General features: G+C 43.0%; 1 protein-coding gene across 1 annotated transcript; it reads right to left on the bottom strand.

The window, feature by feature from the left end:
- Positions 1-23: 23 nt before the first annotated feature.
- Positions 24-5,647, bottom strand: mcm6l (MCM6 minichromosome maintenance deficient 6, like). The gene is made up of 17 exons (XM_035799914.2): positions 5,414-5,647; positions 5,183-5,329; positions 4,724-4,834; positions 4,373-4,622; positions 4,091-4,256; positions 3,791-3,939; positions 3,511-3,661; positions 3,285-3,426; positions 2,875-3,016; positions 2,651-2,758; positions 2,357-2,512; positions 2,104-2,232; positions 1,625-1,786; positions 1,328-1,439; positions 1,062-1,238; positions 440-576; positions 24-300 (listed from the first exon to the last, which is right to left on the bottom strand). Exons 1-17 carry the CDS (start codon positions 5,506-5,508, stop codon positions 178-180), a joined length of 2,457 nt encoding a protein of 818 aa, XP_035655807.1. The 5' UTR covers positions 5,509-5,647; the 3' UTR covers positions 24-177.
- Positions 5,648-12,831: the final 7,184 nt, after the last annotated feature.

Consider the following 12,831-nt stretch of genomic DNA (forward strand, 5'->3'; position numbering starts at 1 on the left):
AATGCATAGACATGAGCAGTATGACAAGTGTTCAATGTTTTTTTTAATAGAAAGTCAATAGCAACATGCCAGCAAAACAAGTTGACAGTAGGCTACTGTAGCTGCAATCACAAATTACTTACAGATAAGCCTGAGTTCAATTACTTCCACGATATCTATGGCTGAGGTGGACCCTACCTAATCTTCCAGGATGTAATTGGGGTTGACCACTAAGAAGGGGTCCTCTTCGATGACAGGTTCCTCTCCCTCATCACTAACTTTCTTCAGCCCAGTCTTCGTTAACTCTATGATAATGTGGTCCTATAATGAACACAATACAGAGCATGTCACTCACCAATTTGACAAAACACTTTCGTTGTCAGATCAAAATCAGAAATGTTCTTCAAACAGTCAAATATTTTCTGGTCTTGGTGTGTCTTGTTTCCAATGCTTTACTTACATAATGGATTAGTCTGTGAAGCACTTTCTCTATAAGGTTCTTCTTGGCAACCAGCTCAGCTTCTGACTCTATCTCACTCTCCATTTCTTTCAGGTACCAGTTAATCAGCTCGCTCATCTTCAGTGACGACTCATCAACTAAGAATGAAACATTTGTTAAACCTTGGAAAAACTAGTATCTTTTTGAATTCATGACATTAAACAAAACTTTGCAAAGTAACATTTCAGTTTGTTAAAATGGTGAATCTGCAGTTGCTACATCTATTTTTTGACTTAATGATATATACTTCAAGAATCAATGCGTGTATAACTTAGAAATGCCTCATGAGCTTAATTCCATGTCACCCCATAAGAACCCAAAATATAAGCTTGTTTTACTACAATATTTCTAATATATTAGAGTAGACAAACACTATATCCTGAAAACATTGTTAATCTATATTTTTTCTATCTATAGATAATTTCTTAATCTTGGTCGGTCAGTCCTTGCATCCATAGCTATTTCTATGAATTCCGAGAGTGGTTACATTTCTCCAGCCCCATCCCTCAGCCTTTTACCAAAACAGTGGCAGGATGGAGCTTTGTTATTATTTCAACTGTAGATGGCCCCTTTAAGCTCTTACCATCTTCCATCTTCTGCATGTGAAAAACAATGAGGTTGGAGACTCTTCTGTACTCAGCAAAGGTCATCTTGAGGGCAGGCTTGGCAGTGCTGGTCTTCTCTGGTCTGCCTGCCCCATGCTCTGTGTCCATAGCCTCCTCTGCATGATTGCCATTAGTGCCCATCATGTCATTCTGATCTGGAGAGTGAGGGTGGCAATTTAATGTATACGTGTATCACTTTCAATAAATATATTATTGCACAAAGGTGAAAGTGACCATTTCTTACCATTCATTTCCCCATCGTCTTGTTCCTGGTCGAAGTTGATATCTGGGGAGTCGACGCGGATGACAGACTTATTCAATAGCCGGAAGGCCTCCTTAACGTGTTTGGGATGCACCTTTAAATAAGTCCAAATAAAAGGGTGAACATGTGTTGTACAGTCTATTTAACTTCAGATATCAGGCAAGCTTATTCATTACATGAGCAAAATTGCTGAACCACCTCTTACACAAACAACCATAATTATTAGCTATTAGCTATATATATGGGGATGTATACTTCAGTAGTAGGTGTCTGACCAACCTCATCTGAGCAGTAGAGCCTGGCCATGCCCTCAGATAGTCGGAGCATGCTCTCTAGCTGCCTGACGGTGATACGCCAGGCTGACTTGGTGCTGCCGCTGCTGTCCCGCTGACGCAGACGCTTGTACTGGTCCACCACAAACTCTTTTGCCTCTGCTGTGATCTGGGGTCAAAGTGCACCACACCAACGACAGGGAACAGAAAATATGTTACGGTAGGTAGGTCTTACTGAACGCTGCATCTGGGCGGAAGGGTAGCCTAGTGGTTAGAGTGTTGGACTACTAATCGGAAGGTTGAAAGTTCAAACACCCGAGCTGACAAGGTACAAATCTGTCGTTCTGCCCCTGAACAGGCAGTTAACCCACTGTTCCTAGGCTGTCATTGAAAATAAGAATTTGTTCTTAACCGACTTGCCTGGTTAAATAAATAAATACAAATCTAAGCAGCCCAACACGAGGAACACAAACATAGGGAAATAACCTTTGGTTTAAACTGCCGAGCAAACAGTATGTATCTCTGTATCTCATCAGTGGCGTAGACTCGCTCCACAGACTCCATGTTTCTAAAGTGCAGGTCTACGATACGCCTGGCTATGGCATAATCTGTCACCTAGACCACAAGAAAAAAGTGAAAATGCAAAATGTGTCAAGTTTCCAAAACATACATTTCCATTCAATATGGGCTTACTGTAGGAGTTGAAAAAGTTAGTGAAATCCTCCATTTTCTCTCTTACCTCATTGCACTCATCAATCAGAATGAAGAAGAGGTCAAATCTGGACATGATGGGTGCTGACATGTTGACGTTCTGTTTCAGAGACTTAGAGCGGTTGTATCTCCCGTCGATGGGGTTAGCAGCCGCCAGGATGGAGGTGCGAGCATTCAGAGTGGCCTGAACACAACACAGTCAAACAGCTCACAACTCAAACCACTGTTACTCCCTCTGCACTGAGTAGTAATAAGTATTGCAGAATTATAATTATAAGAAATAAATTGTGTACAGCTACAGCCCTATTCCCACATAGCATACCTTCACACCAGCCTTAGTGATGGAGATGGTCTGCTGTTCCATGGCCTCGTGAATGGCTACCTGGTCTTTCAGGTCCATCTTGTCAAACTCATCAATGCAACAGACTCCCTGTGGATGTTGATAACAGGACAAAGTTAGATCAAAGCGCACAGTGCCCCCCAGAGGACATATGAATGAACTGAAACGCATAAGATGGCTGTCCCGTACTAGAACACAATGCTTACGTTATCCGCCAACATGAGGGCCCCAGCCTCGATGACAAACTCATGGGAGTCCTCATCTTTCACTACAGCTGCCGTCAACCCGGCCGCGCTGCTGGCTTTCCCACTGGTGTAGACTGCCCTGGGCGCAAAGTCCTCCACGTGTCTGAGGTAGGGCATACCACACACATCCAGAGTTAAACACCAACCTTTACCCTCAAAACATCCACACCACTCCTGCTTCCATCATGTAGTAGGCTACATTGCTATGAGGAATAATGAGACCTCCAGAGACTAGCAACACAGGCTGTGCAATACTAGTAAACAACTCGAAATGCTTCTGTTAAAGCTTTTTATTTTTCAAACTGGTTTGAGTTCAATTTCAAATACAACATATGTAGGTTATACAAATAGGGTAGTGCTTGGTGATTTACTTTAGGAACTGGCTCTTGGAGGTACTGGGGTCCCCAACGATGCAAACATTAATATCCCCCCTCAGAGAGGTGCCCTCCATGGTCGTCTTGCCAACACCGCCAAAGAGCATCAATAGGATTCCACGCTTGATCTCATTATTCCCTGAAATAGTTTCTCAGGTTAGGCTGTGCATTTCAAAACAGATGTTTTAACAGTTTACAAGACAAATCTATTCAATTTCCACACCATGGATAGTGGGGAAGAGGCTGGTGCAGAGGTTGTGGTAGAGGTTCTTGTCCTGACTCATCTCAAACACTTTCTCCCACTCCTGAACAGTCATCTGGTTCTTCACACTCTCTGCAGTCTGGTCTTCCTGTCGTAGATCTTTACCACCAAACTACACACAGGAACACAGTTTGTGGTTTACAATACATAGTCTCTAGATCCATCTCCCTCGCTAGAGGCATCTTCCCATGTTAAATACATTTTAAATGAATCTAAATAAATGTTTAACTAATGGAGAAACCTGAGGGTTAGTGGGGGCCACGTAGCAGGCTAGGAAGGCCAGTCTGTAGGACAGATCCCTGACACCTAGAGCCTTCAGTCCCTGGATCCCATCTGCATCAAAGCCCTGCCTCCCCCCAGTCACTCTGCTGCTGGTCTCTGCCCTGGTGCCTGCAGCGCATACATGGAGAAAGTACAGGGGAGAATGTTACTATTATGCACCATCGCAATGGTTTTTATTCAGGGTCAGGTATGACTTTGACCCTCAGAAGGCCATCTTGTGTGTATGAAAAGCCATGGTGTGTGGAGGGAAGTTCCTCACCTGACACAGCCAGGGCAGCGACATCTGGTACGACGATCAGTGTGCCGGTGAAGTCACAGCGGTCCCCTGCCTGAGCCATCTCCACAGCCTCTGCCCTCAGGATCACCTCCACACTGCGGGGGATGGAGCCACGAGGCAGCTCCGCCTGGGTCTCCTGGATACGCACCTATATGAACACCCATGCATACACAATTAGAGCCCTGATATATCATGCTATGGTTTCCTTGTCTGCTGGAGGGTCAATCTGGCCTGGTGGACTCATGCAGTCCAACCTCTTCGTACCTTCTGAAAGTCCACAAAACGGGACTTGTTGGGGTCCAGCATGAAGTGACGTCGATTGGCACAGACTGGGTTCTTACAAATGTTGGGCAGGGTGTATTTAAACTGCTGCTCAACATCTTTCATAACGGACTGGCATTCCAGACACAGGAAGGTACCACTGACCAGCTCAGGGTGCACTGGGTGTGTCCTCACCACCTGGCCACTGATACGCAGTAGGGACCCGATCCGGGCCGTGGAGAGCTCTCGGATCCTGTCAAGGGACAATACAATCAATTTAACACTTAAGGTAAGTAATAATGTCATTAAGTGTAATGTATTCAGAGAGATCTGGTTCAGTAGTTTGATCATTACCTTTGTCTTGATGGAAAGTCAGAGAAGGCCACATAGAACTCTTTGGCTACTGGCATGTTCCCATGATCTCTTGCAAAGTAACGGACTGCTCTGCATAGGAATGGGTATACCCTGGGGATGACAAAACATGGACAAGTAGCAGGTAGCCTAGTGGTTAGAGTGTTGGGCCTGTAAATGAAAGGGTCGCTGGTTCAAATAACCAAGCCAACAAGTTAAATTCTGTCAGTGCGCCCTTGACTAAGGCACTTAATCTTAATTTGCTCCAGGGGCACACTACTATGGAAGATACTGTAAAACACAACATTTCACTGCATCCATCTGGTGTGTGAAAATGAAACATCAAATGTATTCCCTTCGTGGATTGATTGGACAAAATTGAAATGTTTAGTAACTTGCTGGTTCAGTGGAGAATTAGAATGAGTTTTTTGGCCAGACCTACCAAATTAGAATTTCAATTACCTGTAATACTCCTCCTGAATAGTGGTAGCTAGTTGCTGATTGAAGTGCTCAATGTTGGTGAAGTTTACAGTCAGTGTGTTTCTCTCTGGTCGAATGAGCTCCTCAGCATCAGGTTGATACAAAATCTCCCCGTTTGTGTCCTGAAACCTGTGTGTAAAAGTGAGGGGTGAGTTTACGCATTGATTATCACTCATATTAAGCACTATTATTGGGCTCGTCCAAACAACTTACTCCTCCAAGAACTCAAGAAATAACTTCTGACATTTTTCTGAAAGGTCATCTTTTACTGAAACTCCTGCAGTGCTGGTCTCAGCTGCAGACTCCATCCTGAAAAATTATGACAGTTCTATCGATGGAAGAGGGTATTTCGTTTGCCAACCTCCCCTGCAAGCTGATGGAGAAACAATGCACACAGGTGTGCCATCGAGTATAATTGGTATTTATCTCCGCCAACAACTGCACCTCTTGAGGAGAAAAAACTCAAGCTGCGTTCACACAGGCAGCCCAATTCTGATCTTTTTTTCACTAATTGATCTTTTCATATCAGATGTTTTTCAGAGCTGATCTGATTGGTCAAAATACTAATTAGTGAAAAAAATATGAGAATTGGGCTGCCTGTCTAAAGCCTTGTTCACACTGGCAGATTGAAGTGACTCAAATACTATTTTCCCATATGAAAAATTATATAATATAATAATAATTTACTCAACTTCTATAGAGCTGTTCATTACAGTGCTTGAAAAAGCAAAACAAACAATAATCAAACAATACAGATATATGATCTGGAGTCGAGACCATGTTTTTCAGACAGAGTTAAACGTTTTGAGTATTTCAAGCCACCAACAGAGAGTCAATACTGACAAATACATTATTTTAACATGTACATGTATTTATGTGTATGTAAATTACAGATATTTAAATATATGTTTGAGCCTTGTGTATGATACCTTCAGAAACTATTCACAACCCTTGGCTTTTTCCACATTTTGTTGTGTTACAGCCTGGATTGGATTACATTTAGATTTTGTGTCAATGGCTTACACACAATACCCCATGATGTGAAAGTGGAATTATGTTCAGAAATCTTTACAAATGAATTAAAAATGAAAAGCTGAAATGTCTTCAGTTAATAAGTATTCAACCCCTTTGTTATGTCATGCCTAAAGTTCCTTAGTAAACATTTGCTTAACAAGTCACATAAGTGGACTCACTCTGTGTGCAATAGTGTTTTAACATGATTTTTGAATGACTACGTCATCTCTGTACCCCTCGCATATGTAAGGTCCCTCACTCGAGCAGTGAATTTCAAACACAGATTCAACCACAAAGACCAGGGAGGTTTTGCAATGCCTTGGTAGATGGGTAAAAAAAATAAAAAGCAGACATTGACTATCCCTTTGAGAATGGTGAAGTTATTGTTTACACTTTGGATGGAGTATCAATACACCTAGTCACTACAAAGATACAGGTGTCTTTCCTAACTCAGTTGCCAGAGGGGAAAAAAACAGCTCAGGGAGTTCACCATGAGGCGAATGGTGACTTTAAAACAGTTACAGGTTTAATGGCTGTGAGAGGAGAAAAATGAGGATGGATCAACAACATTGTATAATGAACAGAAATATAAATGCAACATGCAACAATTTCAAAGATTTTACTGAGTTACGGTTCATATAAGAAAATCAGTCAATTGAAATAAATTCCTTAGGCCCTAATCTATGGATTTCACATGACTGGGAATACAGATCTGTTGGTCACAGGTTCGTAAAGTATTCAGACCCTTCACTTTTTCACATCTTTGTTACGTTACAACTGTCGTGACTTTACTTTCATTAATCTGATGACTGTTATTTATTTAATCCGCTAACTATGTTTAATTGTTAGCTGATTAAATTAATCATGTAACAATAAACTCATTAGCAATTTGGGGCACCACGGAAGAGGTTGTTTAAAGAATTAAACTCTAAAGGTCTTTACCTATCACATCCATAAAACAGTCAAAGTATTAATCATTACCTCTTATCTTATCATTCCGAACAGTCGTAACCATCTTGGATCTGCAAAATCCCCAGTCTCACTCATAATTCAGTATTACACAAATCAGTTAAATGATTTATTTACTAGCTAGGGTGCCAACGAAATAATAACACAGAATACACACACACACACTTACTACATGAGACAAAGGTCCCTAGCGGATTGACACAATATAGCATTTTACCCAACGACATAGAGCGAGAGAGAGAAGAAGACACTTATTGTCGACATTCTATAACTATTCTCACATTAATCATATACTTTGCACACAAACCGTTTGGAAAAAGAAATCATGAATGTATATATGTGTGGTTGGCTTTGTCCGTCGTGTTGTCCTGAACAGAGCTACAGAGTTCACTCTTAAAACTAAATCACGTGGTAAACCGTGGGGTGTTGGGTTGAGCGTGCAGAGATTGACACAGAGATAGGGAGGTTTTTGTCCGCAAAAACAACTTTACTATGACAGACCCCCGCCACCATCCTTTTCCCGTTTCTTCCTACCTCCCATGCATGCCTCCCCAGGTCCCTCCTCCACAGTGCCTGGAAGACAGGGCAGTGTCGACCGAGGAGAATGGACACGAGTAGGTTAGAAACAGCTCCCACATGCATCTGGCACTCCCCATTTATCCAGGACGAACTTGTCGAGCATCGGGAGGGACGTTACTTTCGTCAGTAGCCAGCCCATGGTCAGGCGCACCAGGTCGCTCATCTGAGCACGGGGGGAGAGGTTGGGGTCAAAGGTCCAGTCGTGGACCAGTTGTGCACGGCGAGTGAGATTGAACCCATAACGGCTCAGGATCTCCCATTTGAGTACCTCATAATTCGCGACCTGGTCAGCATTCAAATCAAAGTAGGCCTTCAGGGCCTTCCCAGAGAGGTAGGGTGCCAACAGGCTGGCCCACTTGGACTTGGGCCATCCTTCCTTCCTCTCGAAGGTGTACAAATGCGACTCCATGTTATCTTCCTCCCTTAGCTGAACCAGGAACTGATTCGGGCCAGACTCCTGAGCCCCCCAACCTTCAACTGGGCTACCTCCGCTACCAGTCTGTGGTTATGTTGTTGCTGCTCTTCCAGTGCTTGCTACTGGAGAGCCTGTTGCTTCTGCTGGCTGAGGATAAACTGAGCCACCAACTCCTCCATGGTGATCTCCGTACGCTCGACCCCACGGTACCCAAAGCTACTGAGACGCCCGCATTCTCCGCTATATGTGGTAAACCGTGGGGTGTTGGGTTGAGCTTGCAGATATTGACACAGAGACAGGGTGGTTTAAGTCCGCAAAAACAACTTTACTATGACAGAAAATAAACATAACAAAGAAAATCACTTAAGTTTGGCTCGGTCCTTCTTCTCTACGTTTGCTCGGTGTCAATCTCCCCCCATTCTCCCTTGCAGTGTGCCACAGTGCTCCTTTTATTTGGCCTCCACAGCTGGTTGGCACTTTCCCCTAATTACCTCCATTTGGAGCTGTCCATGTCGGGGTGCCCAGCTCCCGTTCTCCCAGCAGAGAGAGACAACTTTGCCTCACGTACCTCACGTACCATCCCCTGGGGTAGACCTCCTGGGATACCACACACATTACTATCTTAACAAAAATATTCTAATCATTTGTCATATTATATGCACAACATTTTGGATGAAAACTTGACAGATAAAGGGGATTTACTTTTCAAGGGGATACTTTTCAAGTTACAGTATTTCCGTTATACAGTTTTTAATAACATCACAATATGAAAATCAATATTACATTTGTTTTCCATAGTTCCCCACTGACCATTCTCCACATTGTTATGTTAGAAATATTGTTCCGTTATTCAGTTTTTGGATATTAAAGTCTAGTTACATTTACGATCGAGTGTGAGCTGTCAACCCAGCAGTTCCCTCCTTACCCCTCTGCGGGTGGGAGAGGGTTTGGTTATTGTCAACCATTGCCAAGCTGATCTAAGTCATTTGATCCTCACAGGACAGTCATGACACAGCATTATTCTAAAATGGATTAAATTGTTTTTTCCCTCATCAATCTACACACAATACCCCATAATGACAAAGCAAAAGCAGGTTTTTATAAATGTTAGCAAATGTATTACAAATAAACTGAAATATCACATTTACATATTCAGACCCTTTACTCAGTACTATGTTGAAGAACCTTTGGCAGCGATTACAGCCTCAAGTCTTCCTGGGTATGATGATACAAATTTGGCACACCTGTATCTGGGGAGTTTCTCCCATTCTTCTCTGCAGATCCTCTCAAGCTCAGTCAGGTTGGATGGGGAGCTGCACAGCTGCACAGCTGCACAGCTATTTTCAGGTCTCTCCAGAGATTTTTGATTAGATTCAAGTCCGGGCTCTGGCTGGTCCACTCAAGGACTTTCAGAGACTTGCCCCAAAGCCACTCATGCATTGTCTTGGCTGTGTGCTTTGGGTCTTTGTCCTGTTGGAAGGTGAACCTTCACCCCAGCCTGAGGTCCTGAGCGCTCTGGAACAGGTTTTAATCAAGGATCTCTCTATACTTTGCTCCATTCATCTTTCCTTCGATCCTGACTAGTCTCCTAGTCCCTGCCACTGAAAAACATCCCCACAGTAGGATGTGGTTTCCTCCAGATGTGAAGCTTGGCCTTCAGGCCAAATAATTAGTTTATGGTTTTGTTAGACCAGAGAATATTGTTTCTCATGGTCTAAGAGTCCTTTAGGTGCCTTTTGGAAAACTCCAAGTAGGCTGTGTCGTGTCTTTACTATGGATTAAATGATATGACATGCCATTTTATAAAATCAATTCTCTGTAATTAATATTACCTGATTCAACTAATCATGTAAATGTAATTAACTAGGAAGTCAGGGCACCACGGAATAATGTTTATAGAGTTGTCTTCCGAACAAACTCTTAAAGACCTGGTAATCTTTTATGACAATAGCAGTCAAATTAATCGTCACCTTAATCATCACGTCATAATCATCACCTTATTCTCATCTGAACGACGTAAAATTCTTGGTTACCTTCACGAACCCTGGCTAACAAGTTGGATCAGCAATACAAATTTGGTTTAATTATTTATTTACTAAATACCTAAATAGTCACACAGAATTACATATACACAGGATGGAACATTGATGACTAATTATGTCATAAAAGAAAATGTCCCTAGCGGACAAACCCGATATGACAGCTGGTTACACAAAGAAAGGGGGTTGGGTTTGAATGAAAGAGCGGGAAGACTGAGGAACAAAGGGATTGGGTCTCTATCTGACCTTATAAAGCTATGCTATCGTAAATACAGAATCTTATGTATTATAAATAACCGCCCATTCGGAAAAGGAAAATGCAAGAAGTATATTTACTCTGAGCTGCGCTTCGATAGATTGGTCAGAGACGGAAGGCTGGGTTGCTCAGCAAAACTCTCCCTTGTCCTTTGAATAATATTTCTGGGCGGATACGTTGTAGTCTGTCGTCATGTCGTTGAACGGTTACGTTGTAGTACCCTGTCGTCGTGTGGTAGAACGGATACATTGTAGTACCCTGTCATTCTGAAGAGATTGTCCGTCCTTTCCTAGGCCATGCACATTTACAGCTGCTGCTGAAAACTCGACATCTAGGATGTAACACTTCTTTAGTGAATAAGAGTACAACATTCATTCTAAGTTGCCATATTAAGCTCATACTATATTCTGGCTGGTATAGTCAAAATGAATCCTTCCAGCCTGGCGATCGTCACCTCCATGTTGAAATTAGCCCTTTTAAACGTATGGTCACCAGTCCTCACGTCGTCGGGAACACAATGTTAATTACGTAAGGTTGTAGTTGATATTAGCCCTTTTAAATGTATGGACATCAGTCCTCACGTCATCGGGAACACAGTGTTAAATTCGTAAGCTTGTAGTCGTTCAACCATTCGCAAGGCTGAGGTTGGCTTAGTCCACTGTGAATTGGGTCACGGGGGCTCTTATAGAAATGTAGAAAAGGGGTTGGTTCATCATTTCCAACCAATGCCTATTCACGTGAGTGTGGCCACTGAGTGAGCATATTTTACTTATGAAAACAATTCTCTAATTTTAAAAGATAAAATTACTTTTCATTTTTTCACAAATAGTTTCATATTTAAACATTTAAATTGCACAACAATTCCATGTGAATCTGATAACTAGAATGTGTAGACTTTCCACGATACAATTTATGTCGTCCTATCATCAGTAATAATGTCTCCGACGACAACTGATCTGACATCATATTTTTTAAGTACTAACAGATACTTTCAACTGGTTGGATTATCGAAATATTACTCCGTTCCCAAACTTTTGATGTTACCATACTCTCTCTATGTTAACAAAAGGCTTTCCAAGAGTCCATTCTGTGGAGCAGAGAGAGAAAAGGGAGAAAGGTATTTGTCATGACAGCTCTCATGTGCCTTTTACTTAGGAGTGGCTTCTGTCTGGCCACTCTACCATAAAGGCCTGTTTGTTGGAGCGCTGCAGAGATGGTTGTCCCAGCTGAGCAGGTGTCCACATACTTTTGGTTATTCTCACATCAACTCAATGATTAAACTTTTACATGCAAAACATCACTTAGTGAACCTAACACCTCGATCACACCGGCAGTGTCAGTGGGTTTTGGTACACCAGAAGTACATAGATTTCTAATGGAACGCTGCGTTTGCATTGCAGCATTGCTTTGCAGAAGCAGTTGCTGTGTGTTCTCTGTGGTGTATACATTTGATTTATCGAACGTATGCATCAAATTGTATACATAGACGACTTGACAGAAACGGTAGCAGAAGGTGAATTTTGAACTTTTGTTGCACATGCATCCAGATAATGTGTCGTACCCTTTTGCGCAATAACGTAATGCTGTAGGTGTGGTCGAGGTGTAAAAGGCGCTGCATGTTCAATCCAATGTCCTGCATTGGCCGTGCAGCATTTATGGTGATATGGCCACTGCAGAATTCAGGGCATTCATACTTCTTGTGCTTCGCTGAGCAGCGCAGAGCTGTTGTGAAGGAAGTTGTCAAGTAATTGAGTTTGTGTTTATACAGGACCTCCCACCCTCACCTACCGTCAACCAACCTTGTCAATGGAGAGCCATACGGAGCCACCATCCCACCCTCAGCCTGGACTGTCTTCCCGACAATGCACACCTTAACAAAGAGGCAATCCCTACCTTGTCAGGACGTTAAAGGATTGCCAGTCCACCTCACCCCACAGGAGCAACAGAACAGCCACCAACTCTCTGAGACATATCAAACACTCCTTTAGACCTGCATCTGGTGGTGGTCTATCCAGGTCCACCTCAGCACTGATCTACCAGACCAGGCCCGCCTTAGCACAGCTCAACTAGATCCGGCCCATCACAACACATCTCTACCAGACCTGGCCAATCACAGCACTGCTCACCCAGACCCGGCCCATCACAACACAACAGAGCTCAACCAGACCCGGCCCATCACAGCACAGCTCAACTAGATCCGGCCCATCACAACACATCTCTACCAGACCTGGCCAATCACAACACATCTCTACCAGACCCGGCCCATCACAGCACAGCTCTCTCAGATAAGGCCCACCCCAACATTAGGGTCTGGCAAAACACTGTTGAGGGTAGTGCACCACATGATGCAGTCCACCCC

The sequence above is a fragment of the Oncorhynchus keta genome, chromosome 23 (assembly GCF_023373465.1).
Source record: "Oncorhynchus keta strain PuntledgeMale-10-30-2019 chromosome 23, Oket_V2, whole genome shotgun sequence".
NCBI lineage: Eukaryota > Metazoa > Chordata > Actinopteri > Salmoniformes > Salmonidae > Oncorhynchus > Oncorhynchus keta.

Bases quoted from the DNA above. Each gene is read 5' to 3' on its own strand.
- mcm6l (XM_035799914.2), bottom strand. From the start codon at position 5,508: ATGGAGTCTGCAGCTGAGACCAGCACTGCAGGAGTTTCAGTAAAAGAT. The intron at 3,427-3,510 runs GTGTGGAAATTG...AAACTATTTCAG, and splicing joins CCTCTTCCCCACTATCCATG to GGAATAATGAGATCAAGCGT. The intron at 3,017-3,284 runs GTAAATCACCAA...GCCCTACCTCAG, and splicing joins TCCAAGAGCCAGTTCCTAAA to ACACGTGGAGGACTTTGCGC.